Genomic DNA, 23,900 nt, shown 5'->3' on the forward strand with positions numbered 1-23,900 from the left:
GACTCCATTCTTTTCTACAGTCAACAATCTGAAGTCTCCATCATCCTCTACAGTCAACATACTGAAGTCTCCATCATCCTCTATAGTCAACATACTGAAAGCTACATCATCCTCTACAGTCAACATACTGAAAATCCATCATCCTCAACAGTCAACATACTGAAGACTCCATCATCCTCTACAGCAGTGGTATTCAAAATCAGGGTTGCGACCCCAGGAACTGCAGTGGGGTCACCCCCAATTATTTATTTTTTAATTAGGAAGAAAACAATTAAGAGAACAGATGATTGTATGGGACAAGTTTTTGAGAAAGAGAATTTGAAAAAATCGTATTGAGTAAATGTATGTATTGGTTTCTTTAAATTTTAATAAGAGATAAAAATGCAATGAATTGAAGGTTATTTGTTGATGTAAAAATTTAAATCTACAGATGTTAAGGCTGTCATTAGATGTGGGGTTGGGTAAGGTCATGAGAAATTATTTTGAAAAAATGCAAGATGTAAAGTGTTGGTGCCATGTTTCATGAGCTGAGATAAAATATCCCAGAAATGTTCCATACACACAAAAAGCTTATTTCTCTCAAATGTTGCGCACACATTTTTTTACATCCCTGTTAGTGAGCATTTCTCCTATGCCAAGATAATCCATCCACATGACAGGTGTGGTATATCATGAAGCTGATTAAACTGCATGATCATTACACAGGTGCACCTTGTGCTGAGGACAATAAAAGGCCACTCTAAAATGTGCAGTTTTGTCACACAACACAATGCCACAGATGTCTCAAGTTTTGAGCGGGAGCGATTGGCATGATGCAATTGGCATGTTGACTACAGGAATGTCCACCAGAGCTGTTGCCAGAGAATTTAATGTTAATTTACCATAAGCAACCTCCAACGTTGTTTTAGAGAATTTGGCAGTATGTCCAACCGGCCTCACAACCGCAGACCACGTGTATGGGGTTGTGTTGGTGAGCGGTTTGCTGATGTCAACGTTGTGAAAGCCATGGTGGCGGTGGGGTTATGGTATGGGCAGGCATAAGCTATGTAGAACGAACATGATTGCATTTTATTGATGGCAATTTGAATGCACAGAGATACCGTGATCAGATCCTGAGGCCCATTGTCATGCCATTCATCCGCCGCCATCACCTCATGTTTCCGCATGATAATGCACGGTCCCATGTCGGTAGGATCTGTACACAATTCCTGGAAGCTGAAAATGTCCCAGTTCTTCCATGGCCTGCATACTCAGACACCAATTGAGCATGTTTGGGATGCTCTAGATCAACGTGTACGACAGCATGTTCCAGTTCCCACCAATATCCAGCAACTTCGCACAGCCATTGAAGAGAAGTGGGACAACATTCCACAGGCCACAATCAACAGCCTGATCAACTCTATGTGAAGGAGATGTGTCGCGATGCATGAGGCAAATGTTGGTCACACTAAATACTGCCTGGTTTTCTGATCCACGCCCCAAACTTTTTTATAAGGTATCTGTGACCAACAGATGCATATCTGTATTCCCAGTCATGTGAAATCCACAAATTAGGGCCTAATTAATTTATTTCAATTGACTGATTTCCTTATATTAACTGTAACCCAATAAAATCTTTGAAATTGTTGCATGTTGAGTTTATATTTTTCTTCAGTATAATATAGCCTAAAATAATATAGCCTAGAACATAATAAAGCCTGGAACATAACATAACATAATATAGCCTAACATAACATAGCCAAGAACATAACATAGCCTAACATAGCCAAGAACATAACATAGCCTAACATAACATAGCCAAGAACATAACATAGCCTAACATAACATAGCCTAGAACATTTACATTTTAGTCATTTAGAAGATGCTCTTATCCAGAGCGACGTACAGTTAGTGAGTGCATACATTTTCATAACCTAACATAATATACACCGCCCCAACAGATCCACAGATGATGCAATCTCTATTGCACTCCACACTGCCCTTTCCCACCTGGACAAGAGGAACACAAGGACAAGAGGAACACCTACGTGAGAATGCTATTCATTGACTACAGCTCAGCATTCAACACCATAGTGCCCTCTAAGCTCATCACTAAGCTAAGGATCCTGGGACTAAACACCTCGCTCTGCAACTGGATCCTGGACTTCCTGACGGGCCGCCCCCAGGTGGTAAGGGTAGGTAACAACACATCTGCCACACTGATCCTCAACACGGGGGCCCCTCAGGGGGTGCGTGCTCAGTCCCCTCCTGTACTCTCTGTTCACCCATGACTGCATGGCCAGGCACGACTCAACACCATCATTAAGTTTGCCGACGACACAACAGTGGTAGGCCTGATCACCGACAACGATGAGACAGCCTATAGGGAGGAGGTCAGAGATCTGGCCGTGTGGTGCCAGGACAACAACCTCTCCCTCAACGTGACCAAGACAAAGGAGATGATTGTGGACTACAGGAAAAAAAAGAGGACTGAGCACGCCCCCATTCTCATCGACGGGGCTGTAGTGGAACAGGTTGAGAGCTTCAAGTTCCTTGGTGTCCACATCACCAACAAACTATCATGGTCCAAACACACCAAGACAGTCGTGAAGAGGGCACGACAAAGCCTATTCCCCCTCAGGAGACTAAAAAGATTTGGCATGGGTCCTCAGATCCTCAAAAAATTATACAGCTGCACCATCGAGAGCATCCTGACTGGTTGCATCACCGCCTGGTATGGCAACTGCTTGGCCTCCGACCGCAAGGCACTACAGAGGCTAGTGCGTACGGCCCAGTACATCACTGGGGCAATGCTTCCTGCCATCCAGGACCTCTATACCAGGCGGTGTCAGAGGAAGGCCCTCAAAATTGTCAAAGACTCCAGCCACCCTAGTCATAGACTGTTCTCTCTGCTACCGCATGGCAAGCGGTACCGGAGTGTCAAGTCTAGGTCCAAAAGACTTCTCAACAGCTTCTACCCCCAAGCCATAAGACTCCTGAACAGCTAATCATGGCTACCCGGACTATTTGCACTGCCCCCCCACCCCATCCTTTTTACGCTGCTGCTACTCTGTTAAGTATTTATGCATAGTCACTTTAACTCTACCCACATGTACATATTACCTCAACTACCTCAACTAGCCGGTGCTCCCACACATTGACTCTGCAACGGTACCCCCCTGTATATATAGCCTCCCTACTGTCACTTTATTTTACTTCTGCTCTTTTTTTTTCTCAACACTTTTTTTGTTGTTGTTTTATTTTTACTTTTTTTGTTTAAAATAAATGCACTGTTGGTTAAGGGCTGTAAGTAAGCATTTCACTGTAATGTCTGCACCTGTTGTATTCGGCGCATGTGACCAATAAAATTTAATTTGATTTGATTTGATTTATAGCCTATAACACAATATAGCCCAGAACATAATATAGCCCAGAACATAATATAGCCTAACACAATATAGCCCAGAACATAATATTAACTGGAACTCAATAAAATCTTTGAACATAATATAGCCCAGAACATAATATAGCCCAGAACATAATATAGCCCAGAACATAATATAGCCTAACATAATATAGCCCAGAACATAATATAGCCTAACATAATATAGCCTAACATAATATAGCCCAGAACATAATATAGCCTAACATAATATAGCCCAGAACATAATATAGCCCAGAACATAATATAGCCCAGAACATAATATAGCCTAGAACATAATATAGCCCAGAACATAATATAGCCTAGAACATAATATAGCCCAGAACATAATATAGCCCAGAACATAATATAGCCCAGAACATAATATAGCCCAGAACATAATATAGCCTAACATAATATAGCCTAACATAATATAGCCTAACATAATATAGCCCAGAACATAATATAGCCCAGAACATAATATAGCCTAACATAATATAGCCCAGAACATAATATAGCCCAGAACATAATATAGCCCAGAACATAATATAGCCTAACATAATATAGCCCAGAACATAATATAGCCCAGAACATAATATAGCCCAGAACATAATATAGCCTAACATAATATAGCCCAGAACATAATATAGCCCAGAACATAATATAGCCCAGAACATAATATACGTGTACATTTAAGCGTCAACCGTGCTGCCCTGTTCTGAGCCAATTGTAATTTTCCGAGGTCCCTCTTTGCGGCACCAGACCACACGACTGAACAATAGTCCAGGTGTGACAAAACTAGGGCCTGTAGGACCTGCCTTGTTGATAGTGTTGTTAAACAGGCAGAGTAGCCCTTTATTATGGACAGACTTCTTCCCATCTTAGCTACTGTTGTATCAACATGTTTGGACCATGACAGTTTACAATCCAGGGTTACTCCAAGCAGTTTAGTCACCTCAACTTGCTCAATTTCCACATCATTTATTACAAGATTTAGTTAAGGTTTAGGGTTTAGTGAATGATTTGTCCCAAATACAATGCTTTCAGTTTTTGAAATATTTAGGACTAACTTATTCCTTGCCACCCATTCTGAAACTGCAGCTCTTTGTTAAGTGTTGTGACGTGACTTTCATTAATGTGATGACTGTTATTTTATCGATTCAACTAAGTATGTTTAATTGTTACCCAATTAAATTAATCATGTAACAATTAACTCATAATGAGAGAGCGAGAGGGAGAGACAGGAAGAGAAGCAACACTTGGATACATTTGAGAACTTCTCTCACAGTAATTCTAATACCTTGCCCCGAACTGCCAGCCCTTTTGGGTAAGAAGTAATGCATGTATTTACGTGTTGAAGGTCTTCGTCGTGTATCTCTGTTGGACCCAGGCCTTTGTGGAAAGGGTTCAATTGGGCCTTCTGCTTCAGATGGGCCTTCTCCTTCGTTCTCAGATGTAAGGCTCTGATTGTCCACAAGAGGTCACAATGTCCTTCTTCTTAGTTGTCTGTTTACTTTCACTCGTTCTGGAAGTGGTCTTCTGAGGACGGCTAATCAGCCATGTCGATGATCCCCAGTGGGGTGATGAGAGCAGTGTAGTAGACAACGGTTTGAAGAAAGTAGCCGGATGGTCCTACTTAAATTCCCCTTCTTAGATTCAGTACATAGAACATTTTCTCAACCGTAGCATTGACTGTTAGAGGCTCCTTTGTCTTCTTTAACCGTGTGTTGGTTTTCAGGTTCGTGACCAATATAGATCTAGCTGCAGCTTGAGGTCCGTCTAGTCTACCTGTTGATTCTTAACTCAACCTTTTATACACTCTGGTAAAGAGGGTGGGGTGGGGTTGCAATCTACTGTAGAGATAGCCTGCAGAGCTCTATCATACTATCCAGGTCTGTGCCCAAACAGTTTGAGCTTCTACTTCTAAAAATCCACCTTTCCAGAAATAAGTCTCTCACTGTTGCCGCTTGCTACAGACACCCCCCCCGCCCCTCAGCCCTGAGCTGTGCCCTGGACACCATATGTGAACTGATTGCCCCCCATCTATACTCAGAGTTCGTACTGCTTGGTGACCTAAACTGGGATATGCTTAACACCCCGGCCAACCTACAATCTAAATTAGTTGCCCTCAATCTCACACAAATTATCAACGAACCTACCAGGTACAACCCAAAATCTGTAAACATGGGCACCCTCATAGATATTATGCTGACAAATTTACCCTCTAAATACACCTCCGCTGTCTTCAACCAGGATCTCAGCGATCACTTCCTTATTGCCTGCGTCCGTAATGGGTCCGCGGTCAAACGACCACCCTTCATCACTGTCAAACGCTCCCTAAAACACTTTAGCGAGCAGGCCTTTCTAATTGACCTGGCCCGGGTATCCTGGATGGATATTGACCTCATTCCGTCAGTAGAGGACGCCTGATTGTTCTTTAAAAGTGCTTTCCTCTCCATCTTACATAAGCATGCCCCACTCAAAAAATTCAGAACTAAGAACAGATATAGCCCCCGGTTCTCCTCAGACTTGACTGCCCTTGACCAGCACAAAAACATCCTGTGGTGTACTGCATTAGCATCGAACAGCCCCCGCGATATGCAACTTTTCAGGGAAGTCAGGAACCAATATACACAATCAGTTAGGAAAGCAAAGGCTAGCTTTTTCAAACAGAAATTTGCATCCTGTAGCACTAACTCCAAAAAGTTTTGGGACACTAAAGTCCATGGAGAATAAGAGCACCTCCTCCCAACTGCCCACTGCACTGAGGCTAGCACTGTCACCACCGATAAATCTACAATAATCGAGAATTTCAACAAGCATTTTGCTGGCCATGCTTTCCACCTGGTTACCACTACCCCGGCCACCAGCTCTGCACCCTCCGCTGCAACTTGCCCATGCCCCCCACTTCTCCTTTACACAAATTCAGACAGCTGATGTTATGAAAGAGCTGAAAAATCTGGACCCCTACAAATCAGCTGGGCTAGACAATTTGGACCCTTTCTTTCTAAAATTAGCCGCCGAAATTGTCGCAACCCCTATTACTAGCCTGTTCAACCTCTCTTTCGTAACGTCTGAGATCCCCAGAGATTGGAAAGCTGCCGCAGTCATCCCCCTCTTCAAAGGGGGTGACACTCTAGATCCAAACTGTTACAGACCTATATCCATCCTGCCCTGCCTTTCGAACGTTTTTGAAAGCCAAGTTAACAGATCATCGACCATTTCGAATCCCACCGTATCTTCTCCGCTATGCAATCCGGTTTCCGAGCTGGTCATGGGTGCACCTCAGCCACGCTCAAGATCCTAAACGATATTATAACCGCGATCGATAAAAGACAGTACTGAGCAGCCATCTTCATCAACCTGGCCAAGGCTTTCGACTCTGTCAACCACCACATTCTTATTGGCAGACTAAATAGCCTTGGTTTCTCAAATGACTGCCTCGCCTGGTTCACCAACTACTTCTCAGATTGAACTCTATGTGTCAAATCGGAGGGCCTGTTGTCTGGACCTCTGGCAGTCTCTATGGGGGTGCCACAGGGTTCAATTCTCGGGCCGACTCTATTCTCTGTGTATATCAATGATGTTGCTCTTGCTGCTGGTGACGCTCGGATCCACCTCTATGTGGACGACACCATTTTGTATACATCTGGCCCTTCATTGGACACTGTGTTAACAAACCTCCAAATGAGCTTCAATGCCATACAACACTACTTCCGTAGCCTCCAACTGCTGTTCAACACTAGTAAAACTAAATGCATGCTCTTCAACCGAACGCTGCTTGCACCCGCCCACCCGACTAGAATCACTACTCTCGGCGGGTCTGACCTAGAGTATGTGGACAACTACAAATACCTAGGTGTCTGGTTAGACTGTAGACTCTCCTTCCAGACTCACATTAAGCATCTCCAATCAAAAGTTAGATCTAGAATTGGCTTCCTATTTCGCAACAAAGCCTCCTTCACTCATGCTGCCAAACATGCCCTCGTAAGACTGACTATCCTACCGATCCTTGACTTCGGCGATGTCATTTACAAAATAGCTTCCAACACTCTACTCAGCAAATTGGATGTAGTCTATCACAGTGCCATCCGTTTTGTCACCAAAGCCCCATATACTACTCACCATTGTGACCTGTACGTTCTTGTTGGCTGGCCCTCACTACATATTTGTCGCCAAACCCACTGGCTCCAGGTAATCTATAAATCACTGCTAGGCAAATCCCTGTCTTATCTTAGCTCACTGGTCACCATAGCAACACCCACCCGTAGTATGCGCTCCAGCAGGTATATCTCACTGGTCATCCCCAAAGCCAACACCTCCTTTGGCCTCCTCTATTTGCACATCATCTTTTGCACATCTATCATTCCAGTGTTAATCCGAAATTGTAACTATTTTGCACTATGGCCTATTTATTGCCTTACCTCCATAATTTACTACATTCGCACACACTGTATATATTTTTTCTGTTGTATTTTTGACTTTGTTTTGTTTACCCCATATGTAACTCTGTGTTGTTGTTTTTAAATCGTACTGCTTTGCTTTATCTTGGCCAGGTCGCAGTTGTAAATGAGAACTTGTTCTCAACTGGCTTACCTGGTTAAATAAAGCTGAAATAAATACAAATAAAAAAAGGGCATTTAAGTCATGCTAACACTCTTTGAGTTCCCATGGGCATGGCTAGTTACTGGGGCAAAGTATTCTGAACACCATTATTTTGTTAGACCAAAATCATCTTCCTATTTTTACAAAAATATTATCTCCCTCCTGGATATTTCCTAAACAACGTAACGGATGCAAACTTAAATGCACAGTATGAAAGCTCTTCAAGTTACAATATTTTCATTATAACATTTTTATAGAAGTTTTAATGACATCACAAAATAGACATTCCTTTTCCATATTCTCTCTCTCATTATTCCCAACATTCAGATGTTGAAATATACTGTTCCAGTGTCCACATTTGGTCATTTAGAGTTTTTGGGGGGCAATCTGTCCCTGTAACACAGAGACATTCAGATCACCAATACTAGGGACCAACAAAGAGTCGTTTGCTGCAAACCATTTAGGATTGGTGCGAGGGGGTCATAAAACCCCCACATCAATTCCTCCTTTGTTCTGTGGTAGAGAAAGAGAGAGATCTGTAGACTGTTGCTTCTCTGTATTCTGATCTTGGGCATCACATGAGAGTCATGACATTACATTTACATTTTAGTCATTTAGCAGACGCTCTTATCCAGAGCGACTTACAGTTAGTGAGTGCATACATTTTCATACTGGCCCCTCATGGGAAACGAACCCACAACCCTGGCGTTGCAAGCGCCATGCTCTACCAACTGAGGTACAGGGGATAAGTGTTGCAGTGATTTCACTCACTGTAGTAGCTGATGTGTATAGTGTTGAGTCATCCACATAAAAAAACACATTGGCTTTACGCAAAGCTAGTGGCATGTCATTAGAAAAGATTGAAAAAAGTAAGGGGCCTAGACAGCTGCCCTGGGGAATTCCTTTTTATACCTGGATTATGTTGGAGGCTTCCATTAAAGAACACCCTGTGTTCTGTTAGACAGGTAACTCTTTATCCACAATATAGCAGGGGGTGTAAAGCCATAACACATACGTTTTTCCATCAGCAGACTATGATCGATAATGTCAAAAGTCGCACTGAAGTCCAACAAAACAGCTACCACAATCTTTATCATCAATTTCTCTGAGCCAGTAAAGGGGGCTTTACTATTCTTGGGTAGCGGAATAGCTTTTGCTTCCCTCCAGGCCTGAGGGCACACACTTTCTAATAGGCTTAGATTGAAGATATGGCAAATAGGAGTGGCAATATCGTCCGCTATTATCCTCAGTAATTTTCCATCCAAGTTGTCAGACCTCGGTGACTTGTCATTGTTGATAGACAACAATCCTTTTCTCACCTCTTCCACACTAACTTTACGGAATTCAAAATTACAATGCTTGTCTTTCATAATTTGATCAGTTATACTTGGATATGTAGTGTCAGTGTTTGTTGCTGGCATGTCATACCTAAGTTTGTTAATCTTGCAAATGAAAAAATAATTAAAGTTATTGGCAATATCAGTGGGTTTTGTGATGAATAAGCCATGCGATTCAATGAATGATGGAGCCGAGTTGGCCTTTTTGCCCAAAATGTCATTTAAGGTGTTCCAAAGCTTTTTACTATCATTCTTTATATCATTTATCTTTATTTCAATCGGTTGTGCAGCCAGACTTATTTGCCATTCTTTTTGCCTCATCCCTCTCAACCATACTATCTTTCAATTCCTCATCAATCCACAGGGATTTAACTGTTTTTACAGTCATTTACTTAATGGGTGTATGCTTATTAGTAACTGAGATAAGCAATTTCATGAATGTGTCAAGTGCAGCATCTGGTTGCTCCTCATTACACACCACAGACCAACAAATATAATTTACATCAACAACATAGGAATCACTACAAAACGTATTGTATGACCTCTTATACACTATATTAGGCCCTTCCTTTGGAACTTTGGTTTTCCTAGATATGACTACTATATTGTGATCACTACATCCGATGGATTTGGGTACTGCTTTAAAGCAAATTTATGCAGCATTAGTAAAGATGTGATCACTACAAGATGATGATTTCAATCTTGTGCTGTTTGTAACTACCCTGGTAAGGTTGACTGATAACCTGAACCAGGTTGCAGGCAATAGTTAATGTTTGAAGCTTTTTCTTTAGTGGGCAGCTTGATGAAAGCCAGTCAATATTTAAAATCACCCAAAAAATATACCTCTCTGTTGATATCACATACATTATCAAGCATTTAACACGTTGTCCAGATACTGACTGTTAGCATTTTGTGGTCTATAGCAGCTTCCCACAACAATGGGCTTTAGGTGAGACAGATGAACCTGTAACCATATTACTTCAACAGTATTTCACATGAGATCCTCTCAGTCAAAAGTTTGGACACACCTACTCATTCCAGGGTTTTTCTTTATTTTTACTATTTTCTACATTGTAGAATAACAGTGAAGACATCAAAACTATGAAATAATACATATGGAATCATGTAGTAACCAAAAAAAGTGTTAAACAAATCAAAATATATTTTAGATTTTTCAAAGTAGCCACCCTTTGCCTTGGTGACAGATTTGCACACTCTTGGCATTCTCTCAACCAGTTTCATAAGGAATGCTTTTCCAACAGTCTTGAAGGAGTTCCCACATATGCTGAGCACATGTTGGCTGCTTTTCCTTCACTCTGTGGTCCAACTCATCCCAAACCATCTCAATTGGGTTGAGGACGGGTGATTGTGGAGGCCAGGTCATCTGATGCAGCACTCGATCACTCTCGTTCTTGGTCAAATAGCCCTTACACAGCCTGGAGGTGTGTTTTGGGTCATTGTCCTGTTGAAAAACAAATGATAGTCCCACTGAGCGCAAACCAGATGGGATAATCAATGTCTGGTCTTTTTATTTAATTAAATGTTTTATCTACCAATGTGCCGTTCTTTGTGAGGCATTGGTAAACCTCCCTGGTCTTTGTGGTTGGTTCTGTTTTTGAAATTCACTGCTCGACTGAGGGACCTTAAAGATAATTGTATGTGTGGGGTACAGAGATGAGGTAGTCGTTCAAAAATCATGTTAAAACCTATTATTGCACACAGAATGAGTCCATGCAACTTATTATGTGACTTGTTAAGCACATTTTTACTCCTCAACTTATTTAGGTTGGCCATAACAAAGGGGTTGATTACTTACTGACTCAAGACATTTCAGCATTTAATTTTTAATTACTTACTAAACATTTCTAAAAACATAATTCAACTTTGACATTATGGGTTATTGTTTGTAGGCCAGTGACCAAAAAAATCATAATTTTATCAATTTTAAATTCAGGCTGTAACACAACATTTTGAAGAAATAATTTTTGAAGGTACTGTTTACAACATGACAGTGAGCAACAATCGCCATGGAGACCAGATGTTGACGACGCCCCAGAAAGTAATGGGGTCAAACAGGAAGAAGATTTACAGCCTGCTATCCCATAGCATTCCTAGAACAGCATTCCTACAGAAATCTAAGGAGTCTGCTGGGTATTCTGGAAAACTCAACCAACCAGCCGGAGAGAAAAATGCTAAGCACCAACAAACTCCACAAAAACACATTTTTCTGCTATAGCCTCTTCATCTGACTAATATAGGAGAGGAACATAGAAGAGAGGAGGTTAGGAGAGAGGAGAGCAGAGGTGAAGAAAAGAGAGGGGGACAATTACCTTGGTGATGGGGGGGGTTCCGATGGGTGGAGCGTTGAAACCCTTGACCAATCAAATCGTCCGGTCTGTGGGAGGAAGTCCGGTCCACAGTTTCCTGTGTGAGTGGAGAAACAGAAAGCACAATCATCAGCACATGTACTGCATGACAACACGTGTGTTCCTTTAGCATTGTAATATTTTTTATGTGTATAGCACAGGCAGATACTGTATGAAAGGTTTATGTATTGTCTGTTTTTTCACTGATTGCCTTTGTGTGTGTTCTTACTGTTACAGAGGAACTTGAATACTTGAACACACTCTGGTCTCTAGGAATATACACACATACAGGAATCTCAGAACATTAACAAGGTTATCCACTGACCCCTGACCTCTAGGCCACATAGGGCTGACCAGAAGGGATCTGGTCAAAGTAGTGCACGTAATAGGGATTAAGAAGGTGCCATTTGAGGAAGAGGAACAGTTTGCAACACGTCACACACACGCACACACGCACACTTATTTGAAGCAGCATCAGATAAGAGCACTGCACAAAAAAGAAAGAAAAGGAAAACACAGTCAATTTCCAGGAAAGTGGAGAACGCGGAAGCACTGTTTCCAGGAACTGCTCACTGCCAGAGGTACGTCACACAAACGCACAGACACACACGTACACACACTCACCACTCTAAAAAACATCCATAAACGAGCAGAGAGAGATTTACAGCACCGAGAAGCAGCCAAGGACTTTCCAGGGACCGCTCTGCTACACACACACACACCTGTGGATCCTCCTATAAAAAATGGAACTAGACAACACAAACATTAACACTCCATAACATATAATACACAAATGTACGTCACATTCACATACTCAACACACACCAAGGCGATCCTATAACAACCATACTGACCTTTCACACAAACACACACACGCAAGGGTCCATGGCAGCAGTGATACTACATAAGACAATTGTGCAGGAAGGTTGTAACTACCACATTCACGTCTGAAGGACAGTTTTAACTATTATATTACCACATTAAAGGGATAGTTCAGCGATTTTACATATTTGTTTCCTTACCCTGGGGAATGTATTTTCTGACTTGATTGAATAGATAGAGAAAGGATGAAAGTGGTGAAAGATAGATTTGCGGTTTGAGAAGCTAGTGTTGTAAGTTAGTGTTGTAAAATTGAGTGGGTCTGACCGTCTTAGCAAACATGGCAGAATTTTGGACTGCACAGTGCACACCATACCCACACATATAGAGACCACTGGGTTTGAACACAGGTTATCAGTGTGCCACAAGACAGACTTAGCCTGCTGAGCTAAAGACTAGCTTTGAGAGAAATAGAAGTCTTCAAGCCTGGTTTTCTGCTACACACACAAAGCGGTTCTCCCTCTGAAGTTTCCATGGCTCTCACACACACACACACAAAAAAAAGCTTTGTTCCCTCTGAAGTGTCCACAGCTCTCCCGCTTGGACACACACACAAACACACATTCTCTCCCGCTCCAAGATAGTCTTGGAACATGGCCCAGATGCTCAAAACATGGCAAGGAGAGTTAAGTAAGTATGTGGAAAAGAGGTCCGTCCACCGGCTCCTCTCTCCATCTACACACACCCAACCTATAGTCTCAGCCCAGAGAGACTGCATGGTGTCAAATCTAATTTTATTCGTCACATGCTTCGTAAACTAATAGTGAAATGCTTACTTACGGGCCCTTCCCAACAATTCAGAGAGAAAGAAAATAGAGAAATAATTAAAAAGTAAAACACGTAATAATAAAAGTAATAATAAATACACTGTCACATCTACTCCCACTCCGGTGCTCAACGTCGCCGGTCTACTAACCACCGGTCCTAGCAACCCACATTGCACACATCTGGCATCCATCATTGCACACACCTGCTCCCCAACGTTAAGCACACCTGAACTTCATCACCACCCTGATTACTCTCCCTTCATATAGCCCTCAGTAGCCGCAGTCATCAGGCAGTATTGGTTTTGGGTACGTTCAGTACGCTTCTCCTGTTTTGTATTATCTTCATGATTATTCTTATTATTAAACTCACCTTCTGCACCTGTTTCCTGCGTATACGTTACAGAATGCTGCCTCATCAAAAATGGAAGCAACAGAAGAGAAAGACATCTCCCAGACGGTCGACGAACAAGGACACCTAATCCGCCAACACCACGATCAGCTGGCGCAGGTCCTCCGCGTCCTCCACCGTCTCGACATCATCCGAGAGGATTCACCTCCATCTAGCGGATGGCCTTCTACCACAAGCTGTCCCAGCGAGCCAGTCCACCAACCTACCCAGCAGTCCGCCCAGCTCAGCGATGCCCAACTGTCCCTCCCAGACAAGTATGATGGGACTCCATCCAAATGCCGTGGCTTCCTACTCCAGTGCTCCCTCTATTTTGCTCATAAGATGGGAGCCCCCACCACCGAGAGGTCTAAGGTTACCACGGTCATTCCCCTGCTGTCCGGTCAGGCATTGGAGTGGGCTACGACCGTCTGGGAGAGAGGAGAGGAAGAGCTGGGTTCCTACGAGGGGTTCATGGCTCTGTTCAGGGCGGTCTTCGACCATCCACCAGAGGGCAGAGAGGGAGGTAAGCGACTACTCCAACTCCGGCAGGGTGCCCATACCGCTGCAGAGTACGCCCTCACCTTCCGGACCGTGGCAGCCTCCAGCAGATGGAATGAGCCGGCGCTCCGCACCCTATTCCGAACAGGACTCCGCGAGGTGGTCCAGACGGAGTTGGCATGCCGAGACGACAACCTTTCCCTGGACTTGGTCATCGCGATGGCTCTTCGGGAGCGCCGGTGCTCCTCTCGCCCTCCTCCTTTGGCCGTCCTGGGGCAGAGCCTGAACCCATGGAGGTAGGGGTCACACACCTACCCGTGGCATAGCAACGTCGCCGGAGACAGCTGGGGCTGTGTCCCTATTGGGGCCAGGAGGGGCACCGGCTCCAGCAGTGTCTGATGCGTCCCAACCCAAAGTCCACTGGGGCAGAGGGGTGACCATTAATCTCCCAGGGTAGGCGTGAGTATTCCTTCATCATCGTTTTCCGCCAAAACCTTCCTGGTTTCTATTTCACTGGCTGGCTGTCCCTCAGGTGTTGTCTCTACAGCTCTAGTGGACTCTCGTGCTGCAGGGAATTTTATCGACCAGGCCCTCTTCTCCTCCCTGAACATCACCGCGTCCCTGCTCTCCTCTCCTTTTCCGGTCCAAGCCCTGGATAAACAGCCATTGGGCTCCGGCACCATCACGCACATCACAGCACCACTCACCCTCACCGTGGGACCCATGTACCAAGAAAGCCTTCCTTTCCTCATCATTACTGCTTCTGTACACAAAGTCATCCTCGGCCTTCCGTGGCTCCAACAACATGACCCCACCATCTCCTGGTCGAGGATGAAAATCACCACCTGGGCACCCGGATGTCGGAAGACCTGCTTTCCCATACCTTGTGGTTCCACATCAGTTGAGGGTCCTGTGAGTGCCCTCCAGCCCATCATTCCATCCTCCCATATCATTGGCCCCATGTTTTGGACGAAGAAGGAGAGTGATGGAGTGCTGCATCAGATGACCTGGCCTCCACAATCCCCCGACCTCAACCCAATTGAGATGGTTTGGGATGAGTTGGACCACAGAGTGAAGGAAAAGCAGCCAACAAGTGCTCAGCATATGTGGGAACTCCTTCAAGACTGTTGGAAAAGCATTCCAGGTTAAGCTGGTTGAGAGAATGCCAAGAGTGTGCAAAGCTGTCATCAAGGCAAAGGGTGGCTACTTTGAAGAATCTAAAATATATTTTGATTTGTTTAACACTTTTTTGGTTACTACATGATTCCATATGTGTTATTTCATAGTTTTGATGTCTTCACTATTATTCTACAATGTAGAAAATAGTAAAAATAAAGAAAAACCCTGGAATGAGTAGGTGTGTCCAAGCTTTTGACTGGTACTGTACACGGGGTACCAGCACCGAGTCGATGTGCAGGGGTATGAGGTAAATGGGGTAGATATGTACATACAACTAGGAATAAACTGACAGATAGTAAACAGTAGCAGCAGCGTATGTGAGGAGTCAAAAAGGTTAGTGCAAAAAGGGTTAATGCAGTTAGGCCAGGTAGCAATTTGGTTAACTATTTCTATAAATTTTTTGTAATCTTATGGCTTGGGGATAGAAGCTGTTCAGGGTCCTGTTGGTTCCAGACTTTGTGCATCGGTACCGCTTGCCATGCAGTAGCAGAGAGAAGTCTATGAAAATGTTTAGGGCATTCTTCTGACACCCCCTGGTATAGAAGTCCTGGATGGCAGCGAGCTCGGCCCCAGTGATGTACTGAGCCATACGCACAACCCTCTGTAGCGCCTTGCGGTCGGATACCAAGCAGTTGCCATACCAAGCGGTAATGCAGACAGTTAAGATGCTCTCAATGGTGCAGCTGTATAACTTTATGAGGATCTGAAGGGCCCATGCCAAATCTTTTCTGCATCCTGAGGGGGAAGAGGCATTGTCGTGCCCTCTTCACGACTGTGTTGGTGTGTGTGGACCATTATAGATCCTTAGTGATGTGGACACCGTGGAACTTGAAGCTCTCGACCCGCTCCACTACAGCCCAGTCGATGTGAATGAGGGCATGCTAGTCCACGACCAGCTCCTTTGTCTTGCTGACATTGAGGGAGAAGATATTGTCCTGGCACCACGCTATAGGCTGTCTCATCGTCGTCGGTGATCAGGCCTACAACTGTCGTTTCGTCTGCAAACTTAATGAGGGTGTTGAAGTTGTGCACAGCCACGCAGTCGTGGGTGAACAGGGAGTATAGGAGGGGACTAAGCACGCACCCCTGAAGGGCCCCAGTGTTGAGGGTCAGGAGGATAGAGTTACGGTCAGATGTAGAGAGAGAGGAAGAGCTTTGTATGCATTTCTGTGTGTGGAGTAAAGGTGATCTAGATATTAGGTAAGCCAGATTTAAGTTTCCCTTAATTAAAATCCCTGGCCACTAGGAGTGCCGCCTCTGGATGAGCATTTTCTTGTTTGCTTATGGCCCTATACAGCTCGTTGAGTGCGGTTTTAGTGCCAACCGCAGTTTATGGTGGTGAAGATACAGCTACGAAAAATATAGATGAAAATCCTCTTGGTAAATAGTATGATCTAAAGCTTGAGATATTCTAACTCCGGCGAGCAGGTCTTCAAGACGTCCTTAAAATTGGAGATTGCGCACCAGCTGATGTTAACAGAGACCAAGAGTGGTGCGACAAATAAAAACGCGGCAATCCTGTGGGAAACAGCAATCCTGTGGAAAACAGTTTGTTGATGAGAGGTCTAAGGAGAATGGCAAGAATAGTGCACGCTAACAGGAGGGCCACAAACAGGCTAATAATGGTGCAGTACAACAGTGGTGTGCAGAACGGCATCTCGGAATGCACAACTCGCCGGTCCTTGTCAGGGATGGGCTATTGCAGTAGACGACCACACCGGGTTCCACTCCTATCAGCTAAAAACAAGAAGAAGCGGCTCCAGTGGGCATACAATTTGACGTAAGCAGCATGAGTCCATGGCCCCATCCTGCCTGGTGTCAACGGTACAGGCTGGTGGCGGTGGTGTAATGGTGTGGGGAAGGTTTTCCAGGCACACGATAGGTCGCTTGATACCAATTGAGCAACATTTCCACGCCCCGAAGAATCCACGGAGGGCCGAGTGTCTGCGGGTTTTCGCTCCTCCCTTGTACTCGATTGATGAATTAAGGTCACTAACTAATAAAGAACTCCCCACACCTGGTTGTCTATGGCTTAATAGAAAGGAAAAAACTAAAACCTGCAGACAATAGGCCCTCCCTGGAATGAGTTTGACAACCTAATAAACTGGCCAGTGAGTGTATATTATCCATGTCCTTGGCCATGACTCTGAGAAACATAGGATATTACAGTTCTTCAGGTCTCGTTGATAGGATAGTCTCAAACGGAGGTCGTCCAGTTCTTCTCCAGTGATTGTACGTTCGCCAATAGAATGGAGGGTAGAGGCAGTTTATGTACTCGCCGACGTATACTGGACAGAAATAAACGCAAAATGTAACAATGCCAAAGATTTTACTGAGTTACAGTTCATAGAAGGAAATCAGTTGAAATAAATTCATAAGGCCCTAATCTATGGATTTCTCATGACTGGACAGGGACGCAGCCATGGGTGGGCAGGGGCGCACCCACTGGGGAGTCAGGCCCAGCCAATCAGAATACGGCCCAGCCAATCAGACTACAAAAGGGGTTTATTACAGACAGAAATACTTCTTAGTTTCATCAGCTGTCCGGGTGGCTGGTCTCAGACGATCCCGCAGGTGAAGAAGCCAGATGTGGAGGTCCTGGGCTGGCAGGGTTACACACGGTCTGTGGACCTACTGCCAAATTCTCTAAAATGATGTTGGAGGCGGTTTATAGTAGAGAAATTAACATACAATTATCTGGCAACAGCTCTGGTGGACATTCCTGCAGTCAGCATGCCAATTGCACGCTCCCTTGAGACATCTGTGGCAATGTGTTGTGTGACAAACTACACATTTTAGAGTGGCCTTTTATTGTTCCCAGCACAAGGGGCACCTGTGTAATGATCATGCTGTTTAATCAGCTTCTTGATATGCCACACCTGTCAGGTGAATAGATTATCTTGGCAAAGGAGAAATGCTCACTAACAGGGATGTAAACAAATTTGTGCACACAATGAGAGAAATAAGCTTTTTGTGCATATGGAACATTTCTGGGATCTTTATTTCAGCTCATGAAACATGTTTATATATTTGCTCAGTATAGTTTCGTCAGGGTGCCTGCACGTCTGCCTCGATAAGGCCGCCTTTATCTTTTCAGAGTCTCTGGGATTAGGGCCTGGTCCAGATTGAGCAGTATGTCCTGCGCCTCCGACTCGTTGAAGTACAAATCTTCATCCAAATCGAGGTTAGTGATCGCTGTTCTGATGTCCAGAAGCTCTTTTCAGTCATAGGAAATGATAGCGGAGTCATTATGTACAAAACAAAGCGCAAAAAAGGCGCAAAAAAACCACACAATATAGCAGAATTGGTCAGGAGCCTGTATAACGGCTGCTATCTATTGCAGCGCCATTCTCTCAGTGTGTTTGTGACAATTTATTATATAATGTATAAGATTGGCTCTTCATAATACAGCATGACAGCTTAAACACAAACACACACTAACATAACTCCCACGCTTTCAGCCATAATGAACAGGTGTTGTGTGTGTGTGTGTGTGGTCTTTACCTGGTAGTTAGGTTGTAGGAGGAAATAGTCCGGACACCCTGCTAAGGCCATACTATCCTTCTGTAGGTCCCTGTTCTGGGGATCACATTTACTCCACTGACCAGATACCTACAAAGAGAGACCAACAGAACATAATCTGTAGAGAAAGACAAATACAATCACACGCACGCAGGCATGCACGCACGCACATTCGTATTGATCCACACAGTACATAAACACAGCTAATGCATATTGCTCTGATCAGTTCCCAAACACAGCAACGCCTCAGACAAAATAAGAGACCATCCCATATAACATGACTACTTAGCACCTGGAGAGAGGGCGAGAGCAAGAGTGAGAGCGAGAGAGAGAGCAAAGTGGTTGGGGAGGGGGGAGAGAGACAGAGACTGAAAGAGAGACTGAAATCGAGACACTAAGGGCCAGTTTCCCAGACAAAAATGAAACCTATAGTCCTGGACTAAAAAGTATGCTCAATAGAGATGAGCTTCAAATTCCTTGTTGTCCACATCACTGAGGACTTAACATGGTCCTCTCACACCAGAACAGTCGTGAAGAAGGTATGGCAACCCCTCTTCTCCCTCAGGAGGCTGAAACGATTTGGCATGGCCCCTCAGATCCTCAGGAACTTTTACAGCTGCACCATTGAGAGCAACCTGACTGGTTGTATCACCATCTGGTATGGCAACTGCACCGCCAGTGGCAGAAGGCCCTACAGAGGTTGGTGGTGCGGATGGCCCAGCGCGTCACTGGGAGCGAGCTCCCAGCCATCCAGGATGCACATGACAAGTGGTGTCTGAGAAGGCCCGAAAAATTGCCAAAGACTCCAGCAACCCGAGACATGGACTGTTCTCCTTGCTCCCGTCCGGCAGGCGGTACCGGTGCATCAAGGCTCAGAAAACAGAGTCCTAAACAGCTTCTATCCCTTGGCCATAAGACTGTTAAAATGGCTAACAATTACTGCTCCCTCTCTGAAAGACTATCCACTCTGACTCTATGCCTATCCACAGGTCCCTTCCCAGTCAGACACAACCTATAGTGCTGCTAAAATGATTCTTGATTAGATTAATTACTCCATTACACTGCTGTCCATCGCATGTGGACATCTGCTTGTTGAACATCTCATTCCAAAATCATGGGCATTAATATGGAGTTGGTCCCCCTTTTGCTGCTATAACAGCCTCCACTCTACTGGGAAGGCTTTCCACTAGATGTTGGAACATTGCTGTGGGGACTTAGTGAGGGCGGGAACTGATGTTGGGTTATTAGGCCTGGCTAGCAGTCGCCGTTCCAATTCATCCGAAAGGTGTTAGATTGGGATAAGGTCAGGGTTCTGTGCAGGCCAGTCAAGTTCTTCCACACCGATCTCAACAAACCATTTCTGTATGGACCTCGCTTTGTGCACGTGGGCATTGTCATGCTGAAAAAGGAAAGAGCCTTCCCAAACTGTTGCCACAAAGTTGGAAGCACAGAATCATACAGTTGGCACTATGCATTCGGGCAGGTAGTGTTCTCTTGGCAACCGCCAAACCCAGATTTGTCCGTCGGACTGCCAGATGATGAAGAGTGATTCATCACTCCAGAGAAGGCGTTTCCACTGCTCCAGAGTCCAATTGAGGCAAGCTTTACTCCACTCCAGCTGATGCTTGGCATTGTGCATGGTGATCTTAGGCTTGTGTGCAGCTGCCTGGCCATGGAAACCCATTTCATGAAGCTCCCGACAAACAGTTATTGCTGTCGTTGCTTCGAGAGGCAGTTTGGAACTCGGTAGAGAGAGCTGCAACCAAGTACAGACGATTTTTATGCGCTACGCACTTCAGCACTCGGTGGTCCCGTTCCGTGAGCTTGTGTAGCCTACCACATCGCGGTTGAGCTGTTGTTACTCCTAGATATTTCCACTTCACAATTACAGCACTTACAGTTGACCGGGGCAGCTCTAGCAGGGCAGAAATTTGACGAACTGACTTGTTGGAAAGGTGGCATCCTATGACAGTGCAACGTTGAAAGTCACTGAGCCCTTCAGTAAGGTCATTCTACTGCCAATGTTTGGCCATGGAGATTGCATGGCTGTGTGCTCAATTTTATACAACTGTCAGTGACGGGTGTGGCTAAAATTGCCAAATCCACTTATTTGAAGAGGTGTCCACATACCATTTTCATATACACTACAGTTCAAAAGTTTGGGGTCACTTATTTTAATGGACAAATAAATTGCTTTTCTTTCGAAAACAAGGACATTTCTAAGTGACCCCAAACTTTTGAACGGTAGTGTATATAGTATATACAATTGAAGTCGGAAGTTTACATACACCATAGCCAAATACATTTAAACTCAGTTTTTCACAATTCCTGACATTTAATCTTAGAAAAAAATCCCTGTTTTAGGTCAGTTAGGATCACCACTTTATTTTAAGAATGTGAAATGTCAGAATAATAGTAGAGAGAATTATTTACTTCAGCTTTTATTTATTTCATCACATTCCCAGTGGGTCAGAAGTTCACATACACTCAATTAGTATTTGGTAGCATTGCATTTAAATTGTTTAACTTGGGTCATACGTTTCAGGTAACCTTCCACAAGCTTCCCACAATAAGTTGGGTGAATTTTGGCCCATTCCCCCTGACAGAACTGGTGTTACTGAGTCAGGTTTGTAGGCCTCCTTGCTCGCACACGCTTTTTCAGTTCTGCCCACAAATCTTCTATAGGATTGAGGTCAGGGCTTTGTGATGGCCACTACAATACCTTGACTTTGTTGTCCTTAAGCCATTTTGCCACAACTTTGGAAGTATGCTTGGGGTCATTGTCCATTTGGAAGACCCATTTGCGACCAAGCTTTAACTTCCTGACTGATATCTTGAGATGTTGCTTCAATATATCCACATAATTTTCCTTCCTCATGATGCCATCTATTTTGTGAAGTGCACCAGTCCCTCCTGCAGCAAAGCACCCCCACAGCATGATGCTGCCACCCCTGTGCTTCACGGTTGGGATGGTGTTCTTCGGCTTGCAAGTAACCCCCTTTTTCCTCCAAACATAACGATGGTTATTATGGCCAAACAGTTCTATTTTTGTTTCATCAGACCAGAGGACATTTCTCCAAAAAGTACGATCTTTGTCCACATGTGCAGTTGCAAACCATAGTCTGGCTTTTTTATGGTGGTTTTGGAGCAGTGGCTTCTTCCTTGCTGAGCGGCCTTTCAGGTTATGTTGATATAGGACTCGTTTTACTGTGGATAGATACTTTTGTACCTGTTTCCTCCAGTATCTTCACAAGGTCGTTTGCTGTTGTTCTGGGATTGATTTGCACTTTTCGCACCTAAGTACGTTCATCTCTAGGAGACAGAACGCTTCTCCTTCCTGAGTGGTATGACGGCTGCGTGGTCCCATGGTGTATATACTTGCGTACTATTGTTTGTACAGATGAACGTGGTACCTTCAGGCGTTTAGAAATTGCTCCCAAGGATTAACCAGACTTGTGGAGGTCTACAATGTTTTTTCTGAGGTCTTGGCTGATTTCTTTTGATTTTCCCATGATGTCAAGCACAGAGGCACTGAGTTTGAAGGTAGGCCTTGAAATACATCCACAGGTGCACCTCCAATTGACTCAAATGATGTCAATTAGCCTATCAGAAGCTTCTAAAGCCACGACAACATTTTCTGGAATTTTCCAAGCTGTTTAAAAAGGCACAGTCAACTTCTGACCCACTGGAATTGTGATACAGTGAATTATAAGTGAAATAATCTGTCTGTAAACAATTGTTGGAAAGATTAGTTGTGTCATGCACAAAGTAGATGTCCTAACCGACTTGCCAAAACTATAGTTTATTAACAAGAAATTTGTGGAGTGGTTGAAATATGAGTTTTAATGACTCCAACCTAAGTGTATGTAAACTTCTGACTTCAACTGTATACAGTGCCTTCAGAAAGTATTCACAACCCTTGACTTATTCCACATTTTGTTATGTTACAGACTGAATTAAAAATGGTATTCTCACCCATCCATACACAATACCCCATAATGACAAAGTGAAAACATGTTTTCAGACATTTTAGCAAATTTATTGAAAATGAAATACAGAAATATCTATAATAACTCACACCCCTTACTCAACACTTTGTAGAAGCGCCATTGGCTGTGATTACAACTGAGAGTCTTTAAAGTCTCTAAAGCTTTCCACACCGGGTTGTGCAACAATTTCCCATTATTCTTTTCAAAATTCTTCAAGCTCTGTCAAATTGGTTGTTGACCAATGCTAGACAACCATTTTCAGCTCTTGCCATAGATGTATTTTTTATCCTGAAAAACTCCCCAGTACTTAACTATTAGAAGCATACCCATAACATGATGCAGCCACCTACAGTAGGGAGAACAAGTATTTGATACACTGCCGATTTTGCAGGTTTTCCTACTTACAAAGCATGTAGAGGTCTGTAATTTTTATCATAGGTACACTTCAACTGTGAGAGACGGAATCAAAAATCCAGAAAATCGCATTGTATGATTTTTAAGTAATTAATTTGCATTTTATTGCATGACATAAGTATTTGATACATCAGAAAAGCAGAACTTAATATTTGGTACAGAAACCTTTGTTTGCAATTACAGAGATCATAAGTTTCCTGTAGGTCTTGACCAGGTTTGCACACACTGCAGCAGGGATTTTGGCCCACTCCTCCAACAGACCTTCTCCAGATCCTTCAGGTTTCAGGGCTGTCGCTGGGCAATACAGACTTTCAGCTCCCTCCAAAGATGTTCTATTGGGTTCAGCTCTGGAGACTGGCTAGGCCACTCCAGGACCTTGAGATGCTTCTTACGGAGCCACTCCTTAGTTGCCCTGGCTGTGTGTTTCAGGTCGTTGTCATGCTGGAAGACCCAGCCATGACCCATCTTCAATGTTCTTACTGAGGGAAGGAGGTTGTTGGCCAAGATCTCGCGATACATGGCCCCATCCATCCTCCCCTCAATACGGTGCAGACAT

At 44.0% G+C, this 23,900-nt stretch overlaps 1 protein-coding gene across 2 annotated transcripts in view; it reads right to left on the bottom strand.

Moving 5' to 3' along the window:
* LOC121571880 (growth factor receptor-bound protein 10-like) overlaps positions 1-23,900 on the bottom strand; it is a 59,325-nt gene that overhangs the window by 30,685 nt on the left and 4,740 nt on the right. For both annotated transcript variants that reach the window (XM_041883651.2, XM_041883650.2), the window contains exons 2-3: positions 18,924-19,031; positions 11,673-11,766 (exon numbers count right to left, since the gene is read on the bottom strand). In XM_041883651.2, the coding sequence (XP_041739585.2) occupies positions 11,673-11,766; positions 18,924-18,974 (145 nt within the window). In that variant the 5' untranslated portion in view covers positions 18,975-19,031. The remainder of the gene's footprint in view (positions 1-11,672; positions 11,767-18,923; positions 19,032-23,900) is intronic.

Source organism: Coregonus clupeaformis, chromosome 8 (assembly GCF_020615455.1).
Source record: "Coregonus clupeaformis isolate EN_2021a chromosome 8, ASM2061545v1, whole genome shotgun sequence".
Classification (NCBI taxonomy): domain Eukaryota; kingdom Metazoa; phylum Chordata; class Actinopteri; order Salmoniformes; family Salmonidae; genus Coregonus; species Coregonus clupeaformis.